Source organism: Amblyomma maculatum, chromosome 11, assembly GCF_055883805.1.
Source record: "Amblyomma maculatum isolate TAMU_Amacu chromosome 11, ASM5588380v1, whole genome shotgun sequence".
Classification (NCBI taxonomy): Eukaryota; Metazoa; Arthropoda; class Arachnida; order Ixodida; family Ixodidae; genus Amblyomma; species Amblyomma maculatum.
The window spans coordinates 117,347,383-117,373,574 of NC_139354.1; the positions used below are offsets into that span (position 1 = coordinate 117,347,383).

General features: G+C 44.9%; 2 protein-coding genes and 1 pseudogene across 2 annotated transcripts; 2 read left to right on the plus strand and 1 right to left on the minus strand.

The window, feature by feature from the left end:
• Nucleotides 1-522: 522 nt before the first annotated feature.
• Nucleotides 523-5,347, plus strand: LOC146174823 (uncharacterized). The gene is made up of 5 exons (XM_084583992.1): nucleotides 523-2,199; nucleotides 2,805-2,904; nucleotides 3,585-3,754; nucleotides 4,248-4,575; nucleotides 4,636-5,347. The coding sequence occupies exons 1-5, from the start codon at nucleotides 1,968-1,970 to the stop codon at nucleotides 5,330-5,332; spliced, it is 1,527 nt and encodes a 508-aa protein (XP_084440118.1). The 5' UTR covers nucleotides 523-1,967; the 3' UTR covers nucleotides 5,333-5,347.
• Nucleotides 5,348-5,786: 439 nt separating this feature from the next.
• On the minus strand, nucleotides 5,787-8,682 carry LOC146174824 (uncharacterized; annotated as a pseudogene).
• Nucleotides 8,683-22,354: 13,672 nt separating this feature from the next.
• On the plus strand, nucleotides 22,355-23,672 carry LOC146174825 (uncharacterized). Its single transcript, XM_084585462.1, has 2 exons — nucleotides 22,355-22,603; nucleotides 23,469-23,672. Exons 1-2 carry the CDS (start codon nucleotides 22,355-22,357, stop codon nucleotides 23,670-23,672), a joined length of 453 nt encoding a protein of 150 aa, XP_084441588.1.
• The last annotated feature ends 2,520 nt before the right edge of the window (nucleotides 23,673-26,192 follow it).

The following is a 26,192-nucleotide window of genomic DNA, read 5'->3' on the forward strand; positions in this document are numbered from 1 at the left end:
CCGCCGACAAAAGCTACCTTGCGCTCCGTTGCAGGGGTCGATGCCATCAGTTGAAGTTTTGCCTGCGCTTTCCTTCCGACTGCTTCGATATCGGAAGGTTGCAGCATCGGTGTGTCGCGGCGAACGCGTCCGCTGTCAGAAGCTTCTGCGTCCGCCGCCGACGTTGACGTCAGGCCTAACCCGGTCAGCACATCACGATTAGATGCAACCGGTGACACATCAGCGATGCTTGCAGTTTCCGCGGAGTTCTTGCTCTTGAAGTTGTCAATGAGCGATTTCTTCCTCTTTTTTCCGAACTTGTGCGTCGTTCGGAACTTCGGTGCCGACATCGTTGCAAGACGCACCAGCGACGATACTCCGACAAGATGGCGCCCACTGACGCTTGCCACAGGCGTGAAGCAGACGACGAAAAACGTGTCAGCCAATCGGGTGACAGGTTTTAGTCACATGCACCGACTAACGAATAGCAGCGCACGTCGAGACTCTCTTTTGGCGCCTTTTCTCCACGACCAATAGTCGTAAACGCGCAGCAATGGCGCGAAATTGAAGATGAAAAGCTGCTCTTTCAAACGAGACCAAGATGGTGGCAGTCATTACCGGGGAATGACAACTGCGCATCGCGGAAAGAGCGTAGTTTTCGCGTCAATATCTGCCCCGAGTGTGCGCGGATATTTATTTTTTAATCGTATTACAACCGAAATATTGACTCCAGCGCTCTGAAAATTCATAAACCAGTAGAAAAAGAGGTGGAGATTTCAAAAATTCTAGTTCTGAAAAATCGATTTTTTTCGCGATTTTTTTGCTCACAGAAGCCGTCTCCCTCCCCCCTTAAGTAAACATCTCTCCCCTGTATGAGACGACACATGCGCAATATGTTTGTGCTATAACTTCAAGTTAAATATACATCCACTCAAAGCATTTAAGCACTTTACCCAGATTTCTATACACTGAAAGAACATCCACGAAATAATATCTTCAGAATATCCACTAAATGATTATTTTCATCGAATAATCCTCTCAATCTCTACACAATATCGACAAGTGACATTGGACATTAGGATCATTTGTGGACATCCTCTGAATATTCATGGTTATCTGGGCAGCCACGAAGAGGGGCTTCTGCCACATTAACCAAGACTCCAGGAGCTGCTGGCTTGGGTTGAGGTGTTTGTAATACATTACACCAATTTTAATGCAAACAATAGCTGCACCCTGTGGCCAATATTCATATTTAGAAAGGTGCAGTGTTTAGATCTTGACTACTGTGCCCAAGGATGTGGGATCAAATCCCGGCCTCGGCAGCCACTTTTTGATGGCGCCGAAAAGCTAGGCGCCCATGTGCTGTGTGATATCAGTGCACATTAAACCCCAGATGGCCGAAATTTTTAGAGCCCTTCACTCGGTGTCTCTCATAGCCTGAGTCGCTTTGAGATGTTAAATCCCGGAACGAAACCATAATTAAGCTTCTTATATACTTAAGGTAAAACTGAGGCAACTGCAGTTTAAAGATTAGTAAGGTGCCTTAATATAGCCTTGGCAGAAAAATTTGGTCAAGGATAGCAATGCATAACATCCCTAATGTGCCAACCTGCAAAATGAAATGGTTGCAAGGGTGTGGGCCAGGCCACCTGTCACATTGATTGCCCATTAGGCGATTGCTTGACTTACCGTGTAGCTATAGGGGGTATGCACTGGGGCCTGATCCCCGAGATGGCGCCACCGTCATTCCGGCTTGCGCGCCATGCTTACGGTCATTCCGTTCCAGTTATCCGGCAATATGGCCGTCCGGATGAGCTAGCTGTGTTTTTGGAGCCCGCGGATTCATCATTCAACCTGTCTTAGCGTGCACGCATCCGTCAATGTGAGCAACGTGTTCGCAGTGCTGCCGTCTTTGGTTGTTACGAGTGTCAAAACTATCATTGCATGTTCACGAGTACCTGTGGTGCCGGTGTGTTGCACACGCGAGAATGGTGAACTGCGTTGTGTTTGGCTGCAGCAACCACACAAAAAAGAAGCCTGGCGACCAAAATGTCGCACAGGTGGGCTTCTTTTCCATACCTAAGGTTGTAAAAAACCAGTGCCAGAAGACTGAAGAGACGACTGCTCGTTGGAGGGCAGAGTGGTTTCGCCGGATCAACCGCAAGGACTTGAACCACTCAGCAAATCACTACCGAGTCTGCGGCAAGCACTTCATCTCAGGTGAGCGAATTAAGATGCCTAGATGAGTTATTGCCAGTTCGATGTACATTTAACGATGACCAGCGCAGCTCAGCAGTACCGTCTCGTAGGTGGCAAGGGTCAGCGACAGTCGCTACTAAAACCTAGCATCCGCGCGACGACCTCGACACGGCACTTTCGTCGAATTTATTGATGTTAGCGCTTGAATGATTGCTGTGTTTTGTACATTGTTTCAAAAAGGAATAAGCTCTGTGCCGAATGTAGCAAACGTTGTTATTATGCCTCAATTGAGTAGCACTGTGCGGACGTGTGCACATATGCACGGTAGAAGGAGAAACGCGTTTCGATTAATTTTGGCAGGAGATCGGACTGCGTCTTTCTGAACCAGCGCTGTAGATTTGTCGGTTCTACTGATGACCCGTGCGTCTCGCGTTTTCCGCGACTGCACTTCCGCGAACACGTATGAGCACAACTCGAAAAAGTGCAGAACTCGATAAAGAGACCTAGAGCAGTAGAATAAGCTAGACCTCTCTACTTTATTGTAGTTTTCGTATGTAAAATTCCAGCATACATGGAACACTCTGATGAATGCAGTTGTTTAAAGGTTGACAGTTTATTTTTTGCAGGCCGACCAGCATATGCAATGGCCGAGGCAGACCCAGACTGGGCACCATCTCTTCACTTAGGGCATGGCAAACATGTGGACTCTGGAAGTTTGGCTTCCAGGTAGGTGTTCTTATTTCTCCAGGTGCCAGTTACCCTACAAAAATATTCCTATGTTCAAGTGGTTTATGCCTTCAGCACAAAATTATTGAGGACTTCACTAATTTTGGTGGCTCATGCATGTTTAACTGACGATAAGAATTCTAGGGTTGTATGTAGCCTCCTTTGCACAAAGAATGTGTAAGCAGGCCAAGTTCTGGGGGTGGCCCACCTAAATATGGAAGTCAGTGGACTTACTTGATTTAGGTTAGACATCAGTGTTGGTCATATTATGACCAACACTTCAATACCTAGTCATATGACGAGGAGAAATTTTGGCTAACCAGGGGGCAAATTCTGCGGGTGGGGTCAGACCACCCAAATTTTGAGATTATCACTAATACTAAAATTAGGTTGGACACCTAATTTGATCAAATCAAATTTTGTGTGTCCTGAAGGCCAGTTTTGCGGTTGCGGCCAGACATTTCCTGCACTCTTCTTTGCCGAGGGCTCCAGTGCAGTCTTCTGGCTATGGGACCCTTGCCTATTTTTATGCACTGTGTAAATATGTTCAAGGTCATTAACTTTCACTTTCAAGAAAAAAAAATGTTGGGCTAGTTGGTTCATCGAGAGGAAGGGCTTGTGTAGCAGCACTGTTTTCAGTCACCATGAGTCTGTTCATGCTTATGCATTAATATTTCCAGGTACAAGAGAAAGCAAAGACGCTCAGAAAGAAGATCCAGTCCCCTCAGAGAATGTCAAGTGAGCCCGAACACAATGACGGATAATGTTCTTTCCGAGGACACAGTTTCATCTGCCGAGGATGAAGAATCGGCTCAGCCGCCGGTTTCTATGGAAGTCTGTGAAAGTACAGGTAATAAGTAATACAAGTTTTATTCTGTATATCAATTCAATTCACTCTATTCCGTTTGGAAATAGTGGTACAAGAACGGGTGACAAAAGCCCCTGCGACCTTAGCAAGCTGCTAGTTTGGGACCATGCAATAAATGCACAGAATTGCGTACCCATGTGTCAATAACGAAAAATTGTGTAGCCTTTTACAAGCATAAAGATAAGTACCATAAAAATAAGTCAGTTGATGAATGCATCCTGATATGTGAGCAATGAAAAAAAAACAGGCAATAGTGGACAATGTGTACACATTCAAATAATATAGAATTACGTCAACAGGAATAAAGGTTTCAACAAGATCCTATTGTAGCAACAAATACAAACATGTTTATAGTAGCACTGTATTTTGGCAAACTCTGAATCGATAGTTACATATGTTCAAGTAATGGCATGAAATGTATTCTGTTTGGAAGAAATTCCTGGTACTATGATCATGCTTATCTGCATTTTTTCAGGGAAGGCTGACTTCAGTCAAGTCACCGAGTTAACGATGGCTAACCTAGGACAGCTCGAGGAAGAAAACAGGCATCTCCTCTCAGAGCTTGCATCCACAAAAGAGAAGCTTGGCATGCACATTTTATCAGAAGACATCCTAGAAACAAGAGAGGACATGGTCCAGTTTTACACTGGACTGCCCGACTTTACAATACTGCTTGCCTTCTTCAACATACTAAAGGAAGGTGTGATGCACTCAAGCCGGAACAGTTTAACGGCATTCCAAGAATTTTTCATTTTTCTAATCCGCCTTCGGCTCAACACTCCTCTTCAAGATTTGGCCTACAGGTATAACCTTGTTATTTGCTTTCTTGTGATGCAAGTTGCTGACAGCCTTTATATTTTCAGGTTCCATGTGTCACAATCCACAGTATCAAGGATTTTCAACAAGTGGCTGGACATGGCCTACGTGCGGCTTTCCCGTACTGTGCACTGGCCTGAACGCGAGACACTTCGGACAACCATGCCCATGACATTTCGCAAGTCATTTGGTGTGGAAGTGGCTGTTGTCCTCGACTGCTTTGAGATATTCATTGAGCGGCCTTCATCTATGTTACCCCGATCGCATACTTATTCACACTACAAAAGCCACAATACTGTAAAATATCTCATTGGTATCGCACCACAAGGTGTTGTCACATTTATATCTAGAGGATGGTGCGGCCGGACTAGCGATAAAGTTATTGCAGAGACATGTGGTGTTCTCAACAACCTTTTACCAGGGGATATAGTTCTAGCTGATCGGGGATTCACAATTGCCGACAGTGTAGGTTTACATTGTGCAAAGCTGGCCATGCCTGCTTTCACTAGAGGTAAGCAGCAACTATCTGCTGTTGATGTAGAAAAGACTCGAAAAATAGCAAACGTGAGGATCCATGTCGAAAGAGTGATTGGACTTGTGCGTAACAAGTATAAAATCTTAAAGCACACACTCCCTGTAGAAGTACTCGCTGCGGAAGAAAATGGGCCAACAGTACTCGACAAGACTGTTTTTGTTTGTGCAGCACTGTGCAATATGAACAACTCAACTGTGCTTTTTGGGTGAAATCACACACCATTGTTTCACATAAGCAGTCATTTGAAGGACAAAAAGCACACAAAACAGTGCATTTCTCCTAAGAGTGAGCTAGGATAAAATGTGTCCCATCATTCTCTCTGCATGGATTCTGATTGATTTAATCTGTGCGACACAGATTACAAGTTCGAAGAATTTACAGCCTTGCTATGTGCCATTGTTTGTATTATGTATGACAATGTCCCACCAAGCAATGGTGGGACATTTATTTCTTAAGTGATGCAAGTACACTTAGAAAATGGCTGTAGATAAAGGTGTTCTCAATTTTTTTTGTTACTTTCCCTGCGAAAAGGCAGAGGGAATCGCACTCAGCAGTGAAACTGATGCACACTGCAGATACCACACTGTTTATTTCCTTCACATGTTCTCCACGTGCATCTCACTTTTACACAAAGATGAAAGTTTGTCAGTTGCTACAAACAAATTAGGCCTTCTCACTTTGCTCTGTGCACTCGGGGCAGTACCATTTTTTCCCCTTAGGTGCCCTGTTCAGACCAACACATTGATAGGGGAACCAAACACGTTTGCACGTCTTGCTGTCACACATGACCATTCTGCCTGATTCGGGACCGCTACATACACAGTACACCTCATCCTGTGGTGCCGAGTCTTCATCACTAACCTCTTGTGGCTGTATACAAAGTTTTTCAGTCCAATAGCGGTAGCATAATTCTGGCAAAATGACCAGCTTAAAGTAAAGCGCACAACGTTGCAGCATTCTACTGCAAAACTGTGTGTCTTCATAGATTCGAAGAACAATATAATCCTTCAGTGTCCAAACAACAAAATCGCAGTATCTCACCTTGCACACAAAAATCTGCATTTGAACCTGGTAGAAGTAACTGTGGTCTGTTTTCAGCATCACTTTGTCATTTTCAATGGAAAGACATGATGAGTCAGACATTGCATAACTCCTGACTGACTCTTCTCTACTGTTATATGGGCATTTCACCTCAAGCACTCCCTGGCCACAACAGTCACAGCTGACCATGCCATCGGGCGTTGCAGCAAGAAATGGTCTTTCTTTGCAGATATGCAGACCTGACTGGCTGAACTTAAAGTTGACATGAATATTCTTTGATGCAGCAACATAAGCTTGTGTGGCCTTTTGTTCGTGTTCCTTTCCCCATGCTGTTTGTGGGCTTGAAAATTGAGCATCTTCGGGATAGCACAGCCTCTTTAGTAGAGACAACGAGGGGTTTGTCGTTGAAGTCCTGCACACAGCCTTGGCATTTGAAGCTGTGATATGGCCAGCTCTAAAGGCAAACCACTTGGAGCTCCTTGCCTGCTCTCTGGTTTCTTTTTCAATCAACTCAGCAACCTGAAAGACAGTGAAGATAAGCAGCAATGTTTTTCAATGACAATACTACGCATTCACAGTACATAAGGAGACTTAAGCGTCCCCAGTAATTTTTGATATTGCAGGGTAGTACAGCTGCAGGAAAACAGCTCACTAAGAGTAAGAAACATGCTGACTGGAGCTACTGTACCTCTTGCTCAATTGACAGGCCTTCAGCCAGGGAAAAGCATTTCTCTCTTGTCTCACTCCACGTGCCCGGAACGTCCTCTTCCTGTAAATTTGTAAGGATGACTTGGGGAAACCTCACTGCTACAGGAATATAATGATGTGCGTAATTGGGTTCCAATGAGAGAAGTGCCGGCCGTCTTCCGCTGCTATGACAGGCTTGAAGAAACTGCCCATTCTGCATCTGTGGTCTCCTTGACAGCTCTTCTTTGCTTCTTCTTGCGAAGAGGCTCTTCCCCATCCATTAGCCTTTTCCTCATTGTTAATGACGAAAAATTTACATTCGAAACCTTTTTTGGCTCTACGGATCGCACTGTTGGAGGCAGCCATGAGTTTTCCTTATCCGTACATACTTGCCCGTCCCGTCTCTTGACAACAGCATCAATGTAAAAAAGTACTGCTGCAACATGAGAGCAGGCTTCTCCGAGGCCTGCCTTGCATGTACAATGCGCAGCTTGCACTTCACCGTCTTCCTTGATGATAAGCCAAGGTGTCAATGGCTTGTCACTGACTGACTGGGAATGCCGGACCTGCATAAAGGATGGAAATGTGCTGAATGCCACAGAACAAACTACTCCTAGAAACACCAGTTACAATAGAGACTGAAATTAAAAAAAAAAAAAAATGTCCGAAACGTTATTGCATATCTTTAACCTTTTCTCTAAAATCACAGCGTTAGTGAAACCTCCTTATTCAATGTTTCCTTTGCTGTTTTAACCAACTGTAATTTGCAGAGGGCTTTTGATTAACAGGCTCATGGTGCTAAATGCTCGCACCCCCAGAATTGGCTCTCCGAACCCCGCAATTTGATTTGATGAAATTTGGCGTGCAAACTAATTCAAGTATGGCAAACTCAATGGTGTCCTTCACAACTGAAGGGAGCCAATCCCAAAATTTGACCCAACAGACGTCCAAAATTTGACATATTACCTTACTGGTGTTCAACCTAATTTCACTATGATCATCTTAGTTGTGCCTTCAAAATTCAGGTGGGCCAGTCATAAATTTCGCAAGCTTACGCAGTCTCCGCGCGTGAGACTACATACACCCTTGAAAATTTTTTATCCATTGTGCACCTGAACGTTTCGACAGACAAGCAAAGCGAACTAGGAACGATACATGAACTCTTTTACACACTTTTGGCTTTTCTATCACTGAAACGTGTACTGCAGTAACGATGCCGTGATCCTAACGAGAAAGCAAGAAAAGCCAAAAGCAAAGTATGCATGACGAAAACGATGAGGTAAAACGGGGTAAATAGCAAAAATCGCAAAAAGCCGAGCCGTGTGACGGCCAGGCATGTGATAACAGGTTGTGCTCTACGCGCGCTGCATTAGCAAACTGTGTGAAATCAGTCACAATGCCTCTTAGATTTAAGCTTTGCTGTTCACCCCGCTCTCGCCACGTGTAAGCTTCACAGCGAAAAACGCGCATCGTACAAGCATTTTGCAGGCGTCGGGACTAAGAAAGGCAATCCGCTTACCTGACAAACGATGACGACGCGGTTGTCGGACAGCACCTTCAGGCACGGCTGCTGGACCCAACCGCTGGTCAGGAAGTTATGACCCTCCATTGCCTTGTAAGCTTTGAATTCCTCTCGCGTCACAAAGCTTGTGGTGTGAACAAGGTAGTCTTTGATATCGGTGAAATCGACGCGCGGGTAGAGAGCGACATCGCGACAAAGTTCTTCGCCTCGAAGGTCCAGCGGATCGACGCCGTCACAAAGACGCACCTTTTGCAAGTAGCGAGTTTTTTCTGCATCACACAGCTCGCGTGCGTAGGCACTTAAGCGCATTTTGTGCAAAATCCACAATTCCACTCACGGAGGGTAACAAGCGCGGGACGAAGGCACAGGCGTCGCGTCTGCGCGCGTCTCACTGCAAGCAGCACTGCGCCACCACGTCACGACCGCAAAAATGGCCGCAGTTGCCACCGACACTAGCGCCCCTTGTGTCTGACGTCATGTGCATAGCCCCTATTGGCATGAATGGAAGCTCCTTGAAAGATCATACCATAGCAAATATTTTAAGTAATGAAAAGGTCTTCATTGTGACTCTAGCACTGAAAAATGTTCTAGGAATATGCCGTATCTTAAAATGCTACCTTTTTTTTTTGCAAAATATACTGAAAATAGCCATGTACTATATTATGCAGGAAAGGAAGAGATAGCACATTCAGACTTTGTAGCTTCAACTCCATTGCAAAAAAAGTCAGCATTTCAATGATGTAAGCTGTACAAGCCAGAATAACAAACATGCACCACTGAAAAAAGGCCCATGAAACAGTGACGGACATAGCTCTAGCACTGTAGAATATCTAATACTTAGGGCCCTATTCAAGAACTAAACTTAAACTTAACTTACAAGTTAAGTGCCGATGAGTCAACGCATGTCATGAACACTTGCACTTAAGCCACACTTGAAACCGCACTTATCGGCCCCAAAAGTTAACCGCCGTATTCAAGAACGCAACTTGAACTAAACTTGCAACTTAAGTGACTCATCGGCACTTAACGCGTTTCATGAACAACACTTGCACTTACGCCGCACTTAAAAGCGCACTTATCGACCACTTTCCAAAAGTAGCTCCCTATCTAGCTTAAGTGCATCTTTTTCGCATTCAAAATGGCCGACTCACACCGCAGCTTTGCAGACTTCGTGAATTTCTGTGCTCGCGCGGCTGAGATCGCCCAGGATAGAGCTTACAAGTACGCTCGTGCACCGAGGCCTGTGCTGAGGGATCGTCAGAACCCGATGGAGATTTATAATGACGCCGAATTCTTAGGCCGGTACCGCTTCTCCAAGCAGGCTGTTGTGGAACTGCTTGCAAGGCTTCCACTGCATGCCAACACTGATGAACGTGGACATCCTGTGCCGGCGTTGCGTTTCTATGGCACGGGCATTTTCCAGGTTGTGACCGGTGACCTGGTAAATGTTTCACAGCCTACTGTGTCGCACATTATTGCGCGAATTTCAGGTATGATAGCCGCGACGTTGTTCCCGGCGCTCGTCAACCTCCCAAGCGCCGCCGATGCGCCGGCTGTGATGCGAGACTTTTATGAGATAGCGAACTTTCCTGGCGTTACCGGCTGCATCGATTGCACGCACATACCCATCAAGAGCCCAGGAGGTGCGGACGCAGAAGTTTTCCGCTGCAGGAAAAGATACTTCTCCATCAACGTTCAGGTATATCTGCGCCGCGAAATGGGTGCCAAGGGCCTTGAATACATTGTGTGGAACATCATAAAATGGTTTCAGAATATAGTGCAAGCCTGTTGGAGAAGCCAGCTTTGCAATCAACTTGGGTCAAAACAAGCGGCGAGCAAAAGCATACAGCTTCAATGAATATGAGAAAAATGCAGTGCGTGCCGCTGATCGAGAAATACAAGAATTTTTCGAAGAAGTAGACAAGGAAAGGAATAACAAACTGGTGTAGTGCTGCGCAGCCTTAAACATCGAGATTATAGGTTGGTTGCGGCGATAACTGCGAGCATTACATTTCGAAACCTTTTCTTTGATTGGTTCTGGAGCGCGCAAGTGCCCCTAGCTCTGGAAGAGTAGAGGCGCATTCATATTTTTGCATTTTATTTTTAGGGGAAGCATCAGCTATCTACCGAGCAATAACTAGTCGGAAGGCAACCAATGTAGTTTGATTGCAATGATTGTAGTGTTTGCTTTAAAATTCTTCTGATCTCTTAAGAGCATCTTTTTTTCGGTGTATTTACGGAAATAAGATAAATCAGTCACTTTCCCAACTTTCTGCAGTTACTGCCGATGCCCATAACATTAGGAAGCAAACATAGAAATGTTACTAGTAATCAGAGATCCTCAAATCTGGTAATTTGCTTCAAAGCACAAAACTATATACCCTAGAAGTCCTTTGTGTCCTACTCAAACATAATTCTTTAAGGCAGAGCCAGGATTTACCACAATTCCCTGGCCTGTTTCTTCGCAATAATGTCTTTTTGTTCGTCAAACTACAATTGTTGTAATACTGACCTTACATGCATACCACGTCCCTTAAACAATATGATAGGCTGTTCAGTTATATTGTCAACATAGGTATAAAAAATGAAAGTGAGACAAATGTATATTTAATTGTTGCAATAATTTTGTGCGGTGAGCAAATGTATGTTGATTGACAGTAGTCAGTGCAATTATTAATCTGTCAAACACTATTTTCAAATGCCAAGAACATTACTTGCGGTAATGCAGGTCGTCTGTCTTATAAGCCTAATTTATTATTCTTGCAGGCAATCACGACGCCCAACCTCCAATTCCTGGACCTGGTTTCCAGCTGGCCTGGTTCGGCTCATGATAGCCGCATTTTTGATAATAGTCGAGCCATGGTCCAATATGAGCAAGGAATCATGCCCGGTTTCCTACTTGGTGACATGGGCTACGCATGTAGGCCCTACTTGACACCTCTGAGAGATGATGTACCATCAGGAAGCCCGCAGCACAAGTAAGCAGACGCTGCAGTGTTCACAAATGCAGCACTCATACAAAAAAAAACTATTTTCTGCAGATACAATAAATCACAGACAAGGACTCGCTGCATCATTGAAAGAACGTTCGGGGTGTGGAAGCGACGTTTTCCGTGCCTCGACATGACCCTTCAGATTAAAGCGTCCACAGTGCCCATTGTCATAACGACGTGCGGCACTTCACAACCTCAGCCGCATTCTCAAGGACCCTGTCCCACCTGCTGCTCAGTATGATGCTACTCGTGACTATACTCTACCTGATCCTGCCTCTGTAGGAGCCCCACCGCTGCCCGTACTGCCACTGATAGATACAACGAGTGGTTTTAGAACCAGGGACAGGATCATTGCACAGTATTTTCAATGAGTGGCATCAACATGTTCAACATGTAGCCCCTTGGCCCTTAAGATTACACCATTTTGGTTTGAATACTACTTGTTTTAATGCATGGTACATGAAATATGTGTTATTTAAAAAATAGCAAAATGTGCTGTCTGATGCCTTTTCAAATGACGTAGCGTGTTATGAGGAATTCCTTAGTGGAAGGCATCATATGAATTTAGGTTACCTGGAGATTGTTTATCATGCCTGTTTGACGCATTTAAAGCCATAAAGCCCTTCATGCTATGTGCAGTAATTTTGCCCACCTGGAATCTTTTAACACTGACTGAAATTGTACACTACGCTGAAAAAATTAGTATCTCATAGGCATTGTACTGGATTTCTGTGCTGCTTGCATTTGTACCCTTATTACCAGAGAAAGACTGATTTTCTTGTGACAACACATTTTCTGGTTTCATAGTATATATTACTGTACTGTGAACACTGTATCATGGTTCATTCTCTTATTCACACACTTTTCTGTATACTAACTTATGTTCTCAGTTTTTTTTGTTGTAGATCTGCAATTTATCCACTGAGGGGCCTCTAACAGACTTGACACACCTCATGTGTATACTATGCATGTACACATTTTTATGCATCACTGTCATTATGTGAACATTAAAAGTATATACACATTCAGAATGTGGCTTATTAAGTGGTAATTTGACCCAATTTACTTGAGAACCCTTTGGTAGAGTGCATCTCAGGTAAGGTCAAAATCACTTCTAAACACTCGCATACATGTCAGCCAAACAACTACAAAGGAATCTGTAACAGCATTTTGTCACTGCAATGCATGGTCCAAATCCATTGAACTCTTGAATATGCAAATTATCAAACAAACCATGGGCAAGAAATTAAGATGAAGAAAAATGGACATTATAAATCAGACTAAGTTGACAAAATCATTGTACAAAACACTAAAAAACTCCAGTAAAATGGCGAGTTGAGTGAGTTGGTGCATATTTAGACAAAGAAAAGCACAACAATGGAGACAAGATAGAAAACTTGACCAGCACTGATTAGCAACTGAAGATTTTATTGTAAAGAACACAAATATACTCTCATCTACAACCAAGAGCATGCATGAGTACTAACAGCACCGATACCTAAAAACTTGAATCTGAACTATCAAGATACCGCAGTTCACAGTCACGAACGAGAACAGATGGAGTGCTAATGCATGTGTCGCGGTTTTTATGAATTCAAAATGGGGGGGGGGGGCTTCGCTGTTTCTCTGGTTAATCATTGTGGTGCTTGTACAAGATTATATTATCTTTAAAGAGCACACAGCATGGTTTGTTAGAATTAGGAGTTTTACGGTGGCATTCCCAGTGGTGCAAGGCCAAGTTTGAGGGAGGGGCCCCATCCAAAGAAGTATTGTGCTCACATATGCGGGTATTCACGCACCTTCCCGTATGACCTATACATCTTTTTTCACACGTGAAGGAAAAATTATACATTCCACCCGCACCAGGCCGCAAATATGGTGTAATGTTTTTGTTTTTTTCTGCATCTAATAAGCTAGGCAAATTTTACAACATGGTTGATAGGATATCCAAGGCAGAAAAAGAACTAAGACGAAAAAGAGGAATAACAAAAAAAGCATGCCAGATAAATCAATAATGAAATTTGTCCCTTGTGCCACAAGTGTGGTGTTAGTACTGCTCATACGTGTTCTTGGTTGTAGATGGAGTGCAATTTGTGCTCTTTCTAATAAAATCTTCAGTTGCTAGTCAGCGCGGGTTCAATATTCTCTCTTGTCGCCATTGTTGCAGTGATATCTTTTTACTAAAAAACTCTTTAGCGAAAAAAAGAGGCTCGTTATGATACAATTAAAAGATTCAACAGTCTGCAAGTCTGAAGTCAACAAGGGGATATATATTTTTTTATGTTTGTAGTTGATATTTACCTGAATTAGTCATGTGATGATTTTAGGGAGAAAGATTATTAAATGCAAAGTGGAAAGAAAAACAATGCGTCGATTGTAAATGAGCCCACCATTTGCGCATTGTTTTTCCTTATACTTTCAGTGCACGCCAAAGAAGCCCAGGTGGTCAAAATTTTCGGAGTCCTCCACTACGGCGTCTCTCGTAGCCTGAGTCGCTTTGGGACGTTAAACCCCACAAACCAACCAACCAATATTCTCAATATCAACTAGAAAAGCATAAAAAAGGTATCCCCTACATTTACCTTGGGCTCGCAGACTGTTGACTGCTTTCATTGAAAACTTTCTGTATACTTACCCCATTTCTGACCCGATCTTTTCAGTTTTCCTTTCCATTAAGCTTTTTGATTTGTAGGTCAAGGAGGAGTTTTTTTTTCCTTTTCAATTCCCTATCCAAGTTTAAATTCTCCATCTCAATGTCATGAGCTTGGGCTCGTTTCGCTAACCGATCTTTGCGCTCAGCTTTCAGAAGCCGAACCCTCAAGCAGTGCTCTCGCGTCTTATCTTTTTTGTCACTTTCAATGGCTGCGAGGCGAGCCATTAGCTCTCGCTCAATCAGTGTTTGTCTGTGTGCATTGGCAGAGCGACTGGTCGCTCCTACCCTCACTTCTGAGGAAGCGGATGCTGCTGCTGTCATAGGTAGTGCAGCTAGCAGAGCAGCAGATGTTGCTGGCACGGCCCTTGTAGGTGGGATGGCTGGGAGAATGCTTGACGCAGCCTGGCTCGGTTGCTCGGCAGAAGCAGCAGAGGTACTCGTAGCTGCATTGGCCAGCTCCTCCTCCATTTCTGACACCTCATCCTGATGGAAATGCCAGGACCAGTGTGGGTCCTCTGCATCATCTTAGGCAGAAGTGCTTGGGATTAGATGTCGCAGTGAGGGTGCATACTTTGGATCAAGAAACACTTCAATTCTCACAGCAGTTCACTTAAACCTTTCAATGGTTCATAATAAATGAGTATGTGAAATGCATTGACAGCCTGAGAGATGTGTTTCATGTTTACAATGATGCAGTGTTCTACAGAAGACATTTTATCATTTACATTGTGCAGTAACTCAAGCAATGTTTCAGTTAGAGCCAATTTATACGACATATCAATGGAAATAAACCAGGCATATTGTCTATACTTTGGAGGGAATCAATTCTAGAATATGGTTCTCGTATATATATATATGACCGACAATGGCTTGGCAGATACGTTTATGTAGTGCATCTGCAACTTGAAAACTACTACGGTGCAAAGAAAACAACACAATATGCAGAAGGACATCACATGCTCTGTTTTGCATTGTTTTTTTTTTGCGCCGTAATGATTTTCAAGTCATGAACCAGCTCGGACCACAGGCCATTATAGTAAAGCATCTGAAACTTAGATGTATCTTTTGTTATAAAGGTTGCACAGGTATACTATAAGACCACACAGATGCCACAGTAAAAATGCTCATGGGTGTGCACTGTGAATGTTAGAGCAGCTTTACACACTTTGATAAGAAAAGTTTATATGCAAAGAAAAAAAAATGTGAAGCTACAGCAGCAGCTCCCCAGCTCTGAGGAGATCTGGGGAGACACGAAAGGCAAGGATATGCTACAATTTGTTTTTCTGGACAGCCTATTCTTACTATATAAAGGAAATGGCTGAAAAAGTTATGCATACCAGTGCATGCCCACCAGCTTCGTTATCTCAGCAAAAATATATTTCGAATTTTAGTGGCGCATTTATTTTCGGTTCCTGCAGTACGAGTACAAAAAAATGAAAAGGCATACCACTAGGTCCTGCTAGTGGAGTTTCTTGTGTCTGCGACAGCAAGGTGGCCACAGATGGTGTTACTGCTGTAGATTCAGTAGCCTGCTGGTGGCGCTCCCGGTCGCTGTCAAATGGGTTTGGCAATCTAACTCCCATGTGGGAGGCGACAGCGCCGACCCGCTGAAGTTCATCTGGTCAGCTGGCTCGGTGGTGCTGAACCACTGCCTGGGAAATCGCAGAAACCGCTGTTAGTAGAGTTGGAGCAATTCTACACAGAAAATCCTTAAGCGATAAGAAGGTTTAGAAATGAAGCGGTTTTCACAGCGCTTGTACTGTGAAGCTGTTACTTTGGGGCACGCTCAAAACATATAAAATCGCAAATTGTTTATTCATGCAAGTTTACTATTCACTTTCTATTCTTTCTCTACAGCAGGCACACGATACTTGTGTGCGTTTCATAGTAATTCGTGGGGTAAAACAGCACTCGTTCCAAAAGCGAGTGTGTGGAAGCTTTTCAACCCCTATTCAGCTGAGTAAAAGCTAGGAAAATCCAGATTACAGCTGTTTTCAAACGCTGTGCTACGTTACTGTGCTCACCACTTTAAGCATTACATCGTAGCAAAATAGTTCCTCATGTAGTTTGTGAGGTTCCATGCTGTTGCACGCCTTTAATACTCTAGTTTCGAGCTTGTGAGATGAAGCAGGAGACTGCATGGCAGCTTATCGCTGAATGCTAGGCGGGACGTACACGCAGCAAGCAATTGGAGCAGTGGTACAGCAACAAAGACAAAAAAAGAAAACGAAAAAACGCAGGATAAAAGAAAACAGGACTTACCAGTCCGAAAATTTTCCCTTGTATCGTCCGTTTTTCCTTTCCGCCACTTCTCTTTCAAGTTCTCCCAACACTTTTTGAGTTGGAGCCATGTACGCGGGCGCACGTTATGGTGGGAGTTGAACTCTCGTTCCATCATTTCCCACTCTTTTCACTTTCTCGCCACGCTCACTGCGTCAGCCTTCTTGTTTTCTATCACTGGCCGGTGCTTTTCAATGATGCTCAGGAGAATGGACCGCTCCTCTTTTGAAAAGTTCGCTTTTCTCTTTTCCATCGCGACCACGCGTGACACAGCACAGAACACGAAGCAAACTACGTTAATGAGAGAACATAAAACACACTACAAACGTCAATACACTACCAATGAATACAAAACTCGAAATATATACAATAAAAACAAACAGCTAGAATAAAAGGGCAGGGGAGCGAGACGAAAGAAGAACGTTGCGAGCGATGAATGCGGGCGAACAAAAAGTGTGGTTTCAATTTCGACGGGAGCTTTGCTAGACGCGCTACTATTGTGATGGCTCCATTTGTGGCCAGACAAGCAACAATAATTCGGTAAATCTAGCCCAATAAACTTCTTTTTTTGTCAAATTGCAAGTTAAGACATTTGCTACCTATTTTCGATAATGTCCGACCGTTTACGTTTCTTATTAATTTAAAAACTTATTGTGTATGCAATAATATTTGCTTACCCTCGCTCCCATGGCGATTACGTACAGTAGAATCTCGGTGATACGAAATTCAAAGGGAGACGAAAATTTTCGTATCACCCGAAATTTCGTATCACCAAAAAACGAGCAAAATTCGTTTTCAAGCCTTCCAACAGGTACGAAATATTTATTTTCGTTGAAAGAAATCGCGTATATCCTTCTGCACCTTTTTTTCCGCGAGATCTGATAACAGAGAATTTTGAAAACTGAAAAATTGGGCCGCTGTCTTCTCCCGCACAGACTCGGAGGTCACGGCGCGCCGCAGAACATCGATGGCGTGCATCGTTTCTGCTGCCGTCGGCGGTGGGTCATCAACGCTTTGGTCGTCGTCATCTTCGTCACTGCATGGAATGCCAGGCTGTGATGACGTTTCCTCCGCAATATCGTCAACCGTGCGGAGACCACAGGTGGCGAGGTCGTCGTCCGCGGTGACGAAATCGTCGACGCAACAGTCGACGTCAAGTTGATTCCAGACATCGATGGGAATCGGGTCTGGCACTTGCGAGGCAGTAGCCACAGCAGATTTGAAAACCCCACACTTCGCGAAACAATTGGCGATGGTCGTAGGAACGACGCGATCCCAGGCAATTGCAAGAAAATGCACAGCGTCCAGAAGAGTGATCTGGAGATTCGCGTCCTTCCTTTCAATCTTCGCGAGGAGGCGGCGCACCAACAAAGCTTTAACCCTTTATGGGACAAAAGGTGCCTGTGGATATCACATGCAATTCGATCACAATATCGAAATCTGTGGCTTCTTTTACACTGGAAACAAAAAGAATTATCATTTTACACCCTCTAGTTTTCATAATAAAAGTGGGACATAAGTGTCCCACTGCCCCTATGAAACACTTTTCAAAGTGGGATGCTATTGTCCCACTGACGTAATCAAGTATATATATTTTTATTTTCAGCAAATTATATTCAGTTATCAAGCTATATGTATAACTGCTTTAATAATTTTATCTCAGGTGCATTGAGGCTGATGATTGTGTTGTGCATTTGAATACCTTGAGCGAAAAGTAGAACGACCCCGTCCTACTAGCCGCAAGCAAGAACATAACATCAACTGTAATTTGCTCACAATAACACATTTTATTTGGACATCAAGGAAGAGGTCAAGCCAAAATAGCAGAAACATCTCACTTTTCATTATGCAATGGCAGGAAACAAGCTGCACAAAGAGGCACTTCACACTTTCGACATACAAATGCCGTTCTCACTTCCTTTTCTTTGGTGGAACACCACCGGCACCTCCTCCTGCCAAGAACCTTTATGGGGTGATGTTCGTTTCCTTGAAAACGGACTTCATGTGGCACACCCATCATTTTTTGTCCACTCTGGCGGCCGTTTTTCTTGTATTTGAAGGCCGGTGTTCCTCTCCTGGACTTGAATGTCTGGCCCCCGACTAATTCTCGTCCAAGGATCAAACGGAACCACAAGTACTGCACGGGCTTGTGGTGACAATACTGAAAAGAATTAACAACAGCTGCATCCAAGATATAATAAAACAGCCTGTGCCAACCCTTCTTCGACCTGCAATCAGCGATATAAGCGTTTCGCTTCTGATCAAAGCGGTCTACACCTCCCATGTACTTGTTATAGTCAGCCACGACTTTAGGGCACGAGACGCCTATCTTGCATCCATTCGAAAGTGTGCGCTTTACTTCCACCACTTCCAACGGGTCATGAAAATTTGAGAGCATTGTGACATTCCGGTTGTCTCGCCACTGATAAGCAGAAACCTGCTCCTTTGCTCGCCAAACATATTCTCCCCTCTTCAGTTGCCGGGCATTCATAACTTCCTTCGGAAGATCTTTCCGGTTCGAACGAACTGTGCCTGCGGCATGGATGTTTCTCTCAGATAGCTTCTCCATGAGCCTAGTCGATGTAAAAAAGTTGTCGAAGAATAGCTCAGTTTCCGCATTGACATTCTTTGAAAGGGCCAGAACAACGTGCTCCCCTAATGTAAGATCAGGTTCACGTTCTGTGGACTTTCCCTCATATATTTGAAATTCACAAAGGTACCCAGTAGCGGAATCAGCTCGGCACCATATTTTGTATCCTCTTTTTATGGGCTTCATTGGTGCATACTGCTTTAGAGCAGAACGGCCTTTGAATCGGACCATGCTTTCGTCAACTGCCTGGTGACTGGATGGCTTGTACTCGTATAGAAAGCGCCTGTTCATCGCATCCACTAGTGGCCGTATTTTGGCTAAGCGATCGAACCCTTCATCCCTGCGCTTTATTTTCTCGTCATCATTGAGATGCAGGCAATTTGTAATAGCTTGAAATCGCTTGAAACTCATGACACTTGAAATCTCTGTGACATTGAAGAATGGGTCGCTGCTCCAGTAGAGGTACAAATGGTGTGATGGGTTGATGCTCATGAGAATGAGGAGCCCTAAGTAAGCTTTCAGCTCATCTTTTGTTATTTCACGCCAGCTTTTCCTAGCCCGCTGGCTTGCATAGCGGTTTGTCTCAACCACTATCATGTCCAGGACTTCATCATCGAAGTACAGCTGGAATACCTCCGATGGTCTGGATGCGGCAGTGAGCTTATCAGAATATTGCGGCTTCCACACACGAGGAGATCGACAAATGGTTGGCGAGATTGTAGACCAGGGATCGGGAATCCCTTCCGTGCCTTCATCGCTCACTTGTGTCATTTGGTCTTCGTCTGGCTGTGGAGAAGTTACGCGCCTTTTTCGCTTCTTGGGCTTTTTCCTCACATAGGATTTCTTCCGTTTTTTTTCCTGTGCTTGTCGAAGGTTCCTCAATATCATCACAGGATCTATCGCTATCCACAGGCGCAAGCACGGGGACGAACTCTTCATCACTACTTACTTCTACATCACTCTGGATTGGATCATCTGGAAGGCTGAAAATGAGCTCCACTGCCTCCTCGACTGACAGTGACCTCCCTGTAAAAAAAAAATAGTTATCTGTGTCAAAACACTGCTTCCTAGCTATGTAAACAAAGCGGAATAAGCCAGGGAACCTAGTGTCAGTGTTAGGCTTAGCGATATACCCTCCGAAAACACACTGAACAACACGTTGCTCAAATTTTCAATGAAACTTGGAGAATATGGTGCACAAAATACGGCTATATTTACTCTAGAATGTGCTACCAGTAAAAAGTAAACTTTTGACACTTACCCTTCATTCAGAACTTGCGCAGTAAAGCGACGAAAATCCCAAACAAATGAACGCTGTGGCGACCTTCGGAACGCTCAAAACAACAACATAAAAATGTGCTGCCATCTGTTGGGAAAGTATCAAAAAACATATAAAAAGCTTCCTAAGCTCCTCAAGAGATGGCGCAAGGTATCTAAAAGTGCGAATGTACCGCGAGATTTGAATTCCGAACGTTATTCCAAGCTGCGAAAAAGTGGGATGCCACGATCCCACTGTCTCACAAAGGGTTAAAATGGTGCTTAACATTCCTTATAATCCCAGCATCCAGTGGTTGCAAATGACTTGTTGCGTTCGGGGGCAGGAACACCACCTTAACACTCTGTAGTGTCATTTGTTTTGGATGGGCGGTGCACTGGTCCAGCAGCAAAACTATTTTTCTGTTGAGGCAAGACATCTTGCGGTTGAGGTACGTGACGAATTCCATAAACAAAGAAGACGTCATCCATGCTTTTTTGTTCGCCTTGTAGACGCAGGGCAATCGACCGGCTGCCTTAAAGCATCGGGGCTTTTGATATTTGCCAATGACTGTCAGCGGCATCTTTTCCGATCCGTCGGCGTTGCAACAAAACAAAACTGTGATACGTTGTTTGCTCTTTTGTCCGCCCCGGCAGGCATCGCCTTTAAAGCACAAACTTTTTTCGGGCTGGAGATTGTAAAACAGCCCTGCTTCATCTACATTAAAAACATCACGTGCCTCATATCCCGCTATGTAAGACGGCAGTGTGGTTGTCATCCAGTCTTCCACGGCGGAGGCGTCGACCTTTTTTCCTTCGCCACAAACGGTCTTGTATGAAAGATTATGACGCACCTTGAACCGGTGAATCCATCCACCGGAGGCCTGAAAATCATCAATTCCAAGTGTGAGTGCGATGTCCGCTGCCTTCTCACGAAGCACTTTTCCGTCGATGTTGACGCCGGCCGCCGTGACCTCTCTGAACCACGTTAGAAGAACCTCTTCCAACTTCACATGGTGGGCAGTTTTGGCTTCTTTAGAATTCATCGCGAAGTGCTGCCCATTCTGCATAATTTGGTCGCGCTGACCAACGATCGTTGACAGCGGCAGGCCTAGCTCCTTGGCCATGTCAGTGCGCCTTTTCTTGGGCTCTTTGTCCACCTTATTTAAAATTTCCAATTTGTCTTTAAAGGTCAGCGCCTTTCTCTTCCATGACATTGCAGTATGATGTACCTTTTCGCGTTGCTGAGATGATCACAAAACGACGCGCTATCAACGCGTTGTCAGCCTCAACAAACGAGAAAACGAAGCAACGTGTTGCTGTTGCAGCGGAGACTCCGGAAAGCGGAAGAGCGTGGCCTGCGGGGCGGCGGAGAAATGTGGAGAGGGCCGCAAGGCCGTGCGCACAACACCAGTAGCAGAAAGCAACAACGAGATAAAAAAAAAAATGCGGGGGGAGGGGAGAGAAAGAGAGAGCGGGAGGGGGGGGGGGGGGGCAAGATATCGCTGCCTTCTTCGCCAACTTCGCTGCTGCCGCGGGTTGCCAAGCCGGTTTTTTCTCGCTGTATTTTTTTTTCTTCTTTCGCACGCGTGTGCGTGATCCGTGCTATCAGTGCTGCGCACGCTTTTCTCGCTGTGCGTGTGTGCGTGGGCCTCGACCGGTCGTGATACTGAAGTTCGTATCACCCGTAGCGAAAAGAAAAAGTGTTCGGAACATCCGATTTTTTGCCCACTGAACGCAATGCAATTCGGCCGGGGAATTTTATGAATTCGTATCACACCGAATTTCGTATCAGCCGAGTTCGTATCACCGAGATTCTACTGTATTTCTAAAAGGGCTACTTGGATAAGTTGAGTATAAGTGCTGTTTTTGAAACGTTCGTCACAGAGAAGTTACACTTATACTTTCCGCGTTCTTAAGAATGCAGGCTTAAGTGGTAGTGTAAGTTCCATTCTTGAATACGGCGGTAACTTTCCAAAAGTAGCTCCCTACCTAGCTTAAGTGCAGCTTTTTCGCATTCAAAATGGCCGACTCCTACCGCTGCTTTTCCGATTTTGTCGACTACTGCGCTCGCACAACTGAAATCGCCGAAGACAGAGCGTACAGGTACGCACGCGCACCGCGGCCAGTGCTCAGGGATCGGCAGAACCCAATGGAGGTATACAACGACGCCGAATTCCTTAGCAGGTACCGCTTTTCCAAGGAAGCGGTATGGAGCTGCTCGGAAGGCTTCCCCTTCGCGCCAACAGCGACGAACGCGGTCTCTCCATGCCGCCGCTCCTGCAATTACTTGTGGCCCTGCGGTTCTACGGAGCTGGAACCTTCCAGGTTGTCACCGATGACCTTGTGAATGGGTCGCAACCAACAGTGTCCCGCATAATAGCACGGATTTCGTCTATGATCGCCGGCACTTTGTTCCCAACGCTCGTCAAGCTGCCAAGCACCACCGAAGCCCTTGCGGTAATGCAGCAGTTTTATTCAGTGGCAAACTTTCCCGGTGTCACCGGGTGCATTGATGGCACCCACATCCCGATAAAAAGCCCGGGAGGAGAAGATGCGGAAGTGTTTCGGAACAGGAAAGGCTACTTTTCCATCAATGTTTAGGTATGTCTCCAGCGAAAATATTAAATTTCAGCGAATCGAGTAAAAAAAAAAAGAACGCAATATTTTTTGATAGCTCTGAAGGAACTTCACGCTTCATTCATTACCAAGATATGAAAAGAGTGCGAAATGTACCGTTATTTTTTTATATGTTCATGGTAGCTATAAACCAGTTTTAAAGAGGCTTGCGAGTTGATAGGAGAAGCCAGCTTTTCATTTTGTTGACTGTGCCAAAAGCAACGAATTTTACAGTAATTGCAGAAAAGTAGGGGTGATAGCTGTGAACTATAGTATGCAAGCATAATTCATGATTTTAAGCATAGTTAAATGTTTTCACCATAACTGCCTGGCAATAAATAAAGTAATAATTTTCACTGTTTCAGATACAAAATGTAACTTATTTCCATATTTTCTTGGTTTCCATATGTTGTGCATGCTTTCAGCAATACAACAGGCTGTTCACAGTTCGTGTCAGTATACATCGATATAACAAAACAGTACTATACGAATTTCCCGTGTCGTTGCCACATTTTTGTGCAGTGACCTAAAATGTATATAAATATCTTAAAACAGGCAGTACTTGGGCTAGTGTGCAAACGTTTGCACTACGCAAGTAGCCTTAATTTTTATTCATCTGACCACTACTGTTCTCGTATATAGGCCATAATTACTGGCAGCAATGCGAGTGGAGTACATTTTGCAAGAGCCATTTTACTTCTTGCAGGCAATAACAGGGCCCATCCTCCAATTTTTGGACCTGGTAACCAGCTGGCCTGGTTCGGCTCATGACAGCCGTATTTTTGATAACAGTCGAGCCATGGTCCTGTACGAGCAGGGCAATATTCCTGGTGTCCTCCTTGGTGATATGGGCTATGCGTGCAGGCACTACCTGCAACAAGGGAGTCCACAGCACAAGTTGAAGCTGTAGCTTTAACAAAGGCAAGTGCAGTGGCTCAGTAAAGAAAAACTTATTTTTCTGCAGGTACAACAAGTCACAAACACAGACACGCTGCACCATTGTGAGAACCTTCGGGGTATGGAAGAGAAGGTTTCCATGCCTCGATATGATGCTGCAGATTAAAACAGCTACAGTGCCTATAGTAATCACAGCATGTGCAGCACTGCACAACCTGGGCAGGCTGCTCAAAGACCCCAACCCCCCAGCAGCGCAGTATGATGCCACTCGTGACAATACTCCGCCTAATCCTAACTCTGGAGGAGCTCAGCCGTCCCCCTTGGTGCCACTGGTGCACACAACAAGTGGTTTCAGAACCAGAGAAAGGATCATTGCGCGGTATTTTCACTGAGCGGCATCAATATGCTAGACCCCATATTCTTTATCTTTGATTAAAGGTGGGAAACACAGACAGAAGGAAGACACGACTGAGCAGCTCACAGCTGCTTTATTTGCAGATAGAACGCACCAACATACAGCCGTCATATAGCAAGGAATACAATCTCATCACTGAACTGAAGCTCTTGCTTGAATCTTTTGTGTTCCTTTCATGTGTGATGACCGCATATTTATGCTTTCTTTCTGCCAATCATGAAGTTCCTTTACACTGATTAGCACCCCGCAAGGGCACCTTGTGTAAACTAGGTGTTGGTGCTTGATGCCACCACGGACCCTGAGCCCCCATATCGAAGCTGTAATCCGTACCGTGGCGATAGGTTGAGAGGTGGAGGGAAGAAACCTTGAACGGTGGCGGTCGAGGCCATGGTCAAGTCTCAGCCAATGGGCTCCTCGCCTGTCCACCAGGCGAGGGGCTCCGGGACATTCCTCTGCGTATAAGGGTGAACCAGAGGCGACATATATTAGGACCCCTTAAACTATCCATACTGCATGGAAAAACTACCTTTAAAAAAACCTGATCGACCCCCGAAAAGGAGTCACACCGAAGTGACGCAAAAAATCGCGGCACCAACTGAGAACTTTCCAAAATACCTTGTCTTGCACTCTATAACCGAATCTAAACCAGTAAATGAACTGTCAGTCTTTCTGATTGCCAACTCTCTGAAGGCCATCATTGGGGCAAACTATAAAGTGAAAAAACTAGGATCTGGTGACCTGGTAATAGAGGTATCAGACAAAAGTCAGTCTGACAACCTCCTCACAACAAAAACATTTGCTCACCTTGACGTTCAAGTATCACCCCACCGCAGTCTTAACAGCTGCCAGGGAGAGGTTTCTGAGCGAGACCTCCTAAACGAAACAGAATCAGATCTCCTTGAGGGCCTACAGAACCAAGGTGTAACAGCAGTACGAAGAATAACAATCAGGCGAAAGAATTAAGAAATAAAAACGAAACATATTGTTCTCACCTTCAACCGGAGCACACTTCCTGAATTTATCAATGTGGAATTCATCCGATGCAAAGTTAGCCCGTACATACCAAGCCCGCGCAGGTGCTTCAAGTGTCAGCGGTACGGGCATGGTAGCCAGACATGTCGAGGACGCCTTACATGTCCAAAATGCAGCGCACATGACCATGCAACCGATAAATGCAGTGCAACTGACTACAAATGCGTGAACTGTGAGGGCACCCACCCTGCATACTCTCCGTCCTGTGCAGCCTTTCAGGCCGAAAAGGAAGTAATCAATATAAAGGTAACTGAGAAGATAACATACGGAGAGGCGTGAAAAAAGCACAGAATGCTTTCCTCCGCTCCCTATGCTGATGCAGCCCGCAGAGGGGCCAGGCCGCGTCTAGGAACGGTGGGCACGCAGTGCAATGCTGCTGACGTGCTCCCACCACGGCTCCTCACTAAGCAGCCACCGGCTGCCCCAATCTTTGCAGTCCCGGAGGTCACTTTCTCCCAGACCTCCGGGACATCAAAGACATCTGAGAGGAACTTGGTTCCTCTGGAAAAACCTCCTGCCTCCATGCCTTTACCAGAGGCAATGGAGGTTAGCGTGGACTCCACAGCGTCAGTGGCGCCTAGGGAGTCCGCCAATGAGAGGCGGTGCCTGCTGGACCGCTCCAAATTGAAAAAACATACGCCAGTTAAGCCACCTGATAAAGGCGGCGAGTCTTAAACCCACTGTCTCATCCACATCCCGCACTTACAAAAATGGCTACTGAGAGTATCGTTTATTGGAACTGTCGGGGACTACTAAATAATCTGGATGATGTATATGAAATCCTTGCCGAGCACCAACCAAACATATTTTGTCTGCAAGAAACCCACTTAAAACCAGCAGACACAAGTTTCCTCAAGCATTACCTCGTATTCAGGAAGGATAGGCAAGGCAGCACTCGCCCCTCTGGCAGTGTTGCCATTGTAACTCAAAAATCAATCCCATGCCGAAGCATCTCACTTAATACAGACCTAGAGGCAGTGGCAATACGAGCCTTAATTTTTGGTAAAATAACAACAGTGTGTTCTCTGTACATTCCTCCAGATTATAGGTTAAGTAGCGAGTTTTGAAAAGCTAATTGATCAACTT

Coding starts and splice junctions, on each gene's coding strand:
- LOC146174823 (XM_084583992.1), top strand. CDS start 1,968: ATGGTGAACTGCGTTGTGTTTGGCTGCAGCAACCACACAAAAAAGAAG. Junction 2,200..2,804: donor CGGCAAGCACTTCATCTCAG/GTGAGCGAATTA, acceptor TATTTTTTGCAG/GCCGACCAGCATATGCAATG. Junction 2,905..3,584: donor TCTGGAAGTTTGGCTTCCAG/GTAGGTGTTCTT, acceptor TAATATTTCCAG/GTACAAGAGAAAGCAAAGAC.
- LOC146174825 (XM_084585462.1), top strand. CDS start 22,355: ATGGAGCTGCTCGGAAGGCTTCCCCTTCGCGCCAACAGCGACGAACGC. Junction 22,604..23,468: donor GCACCACCGAAGCCCTTGCG/GTAATGCAGCAG, acceptor TACTTCTTGCAG/GCAATAACAGGGCCCATCCT.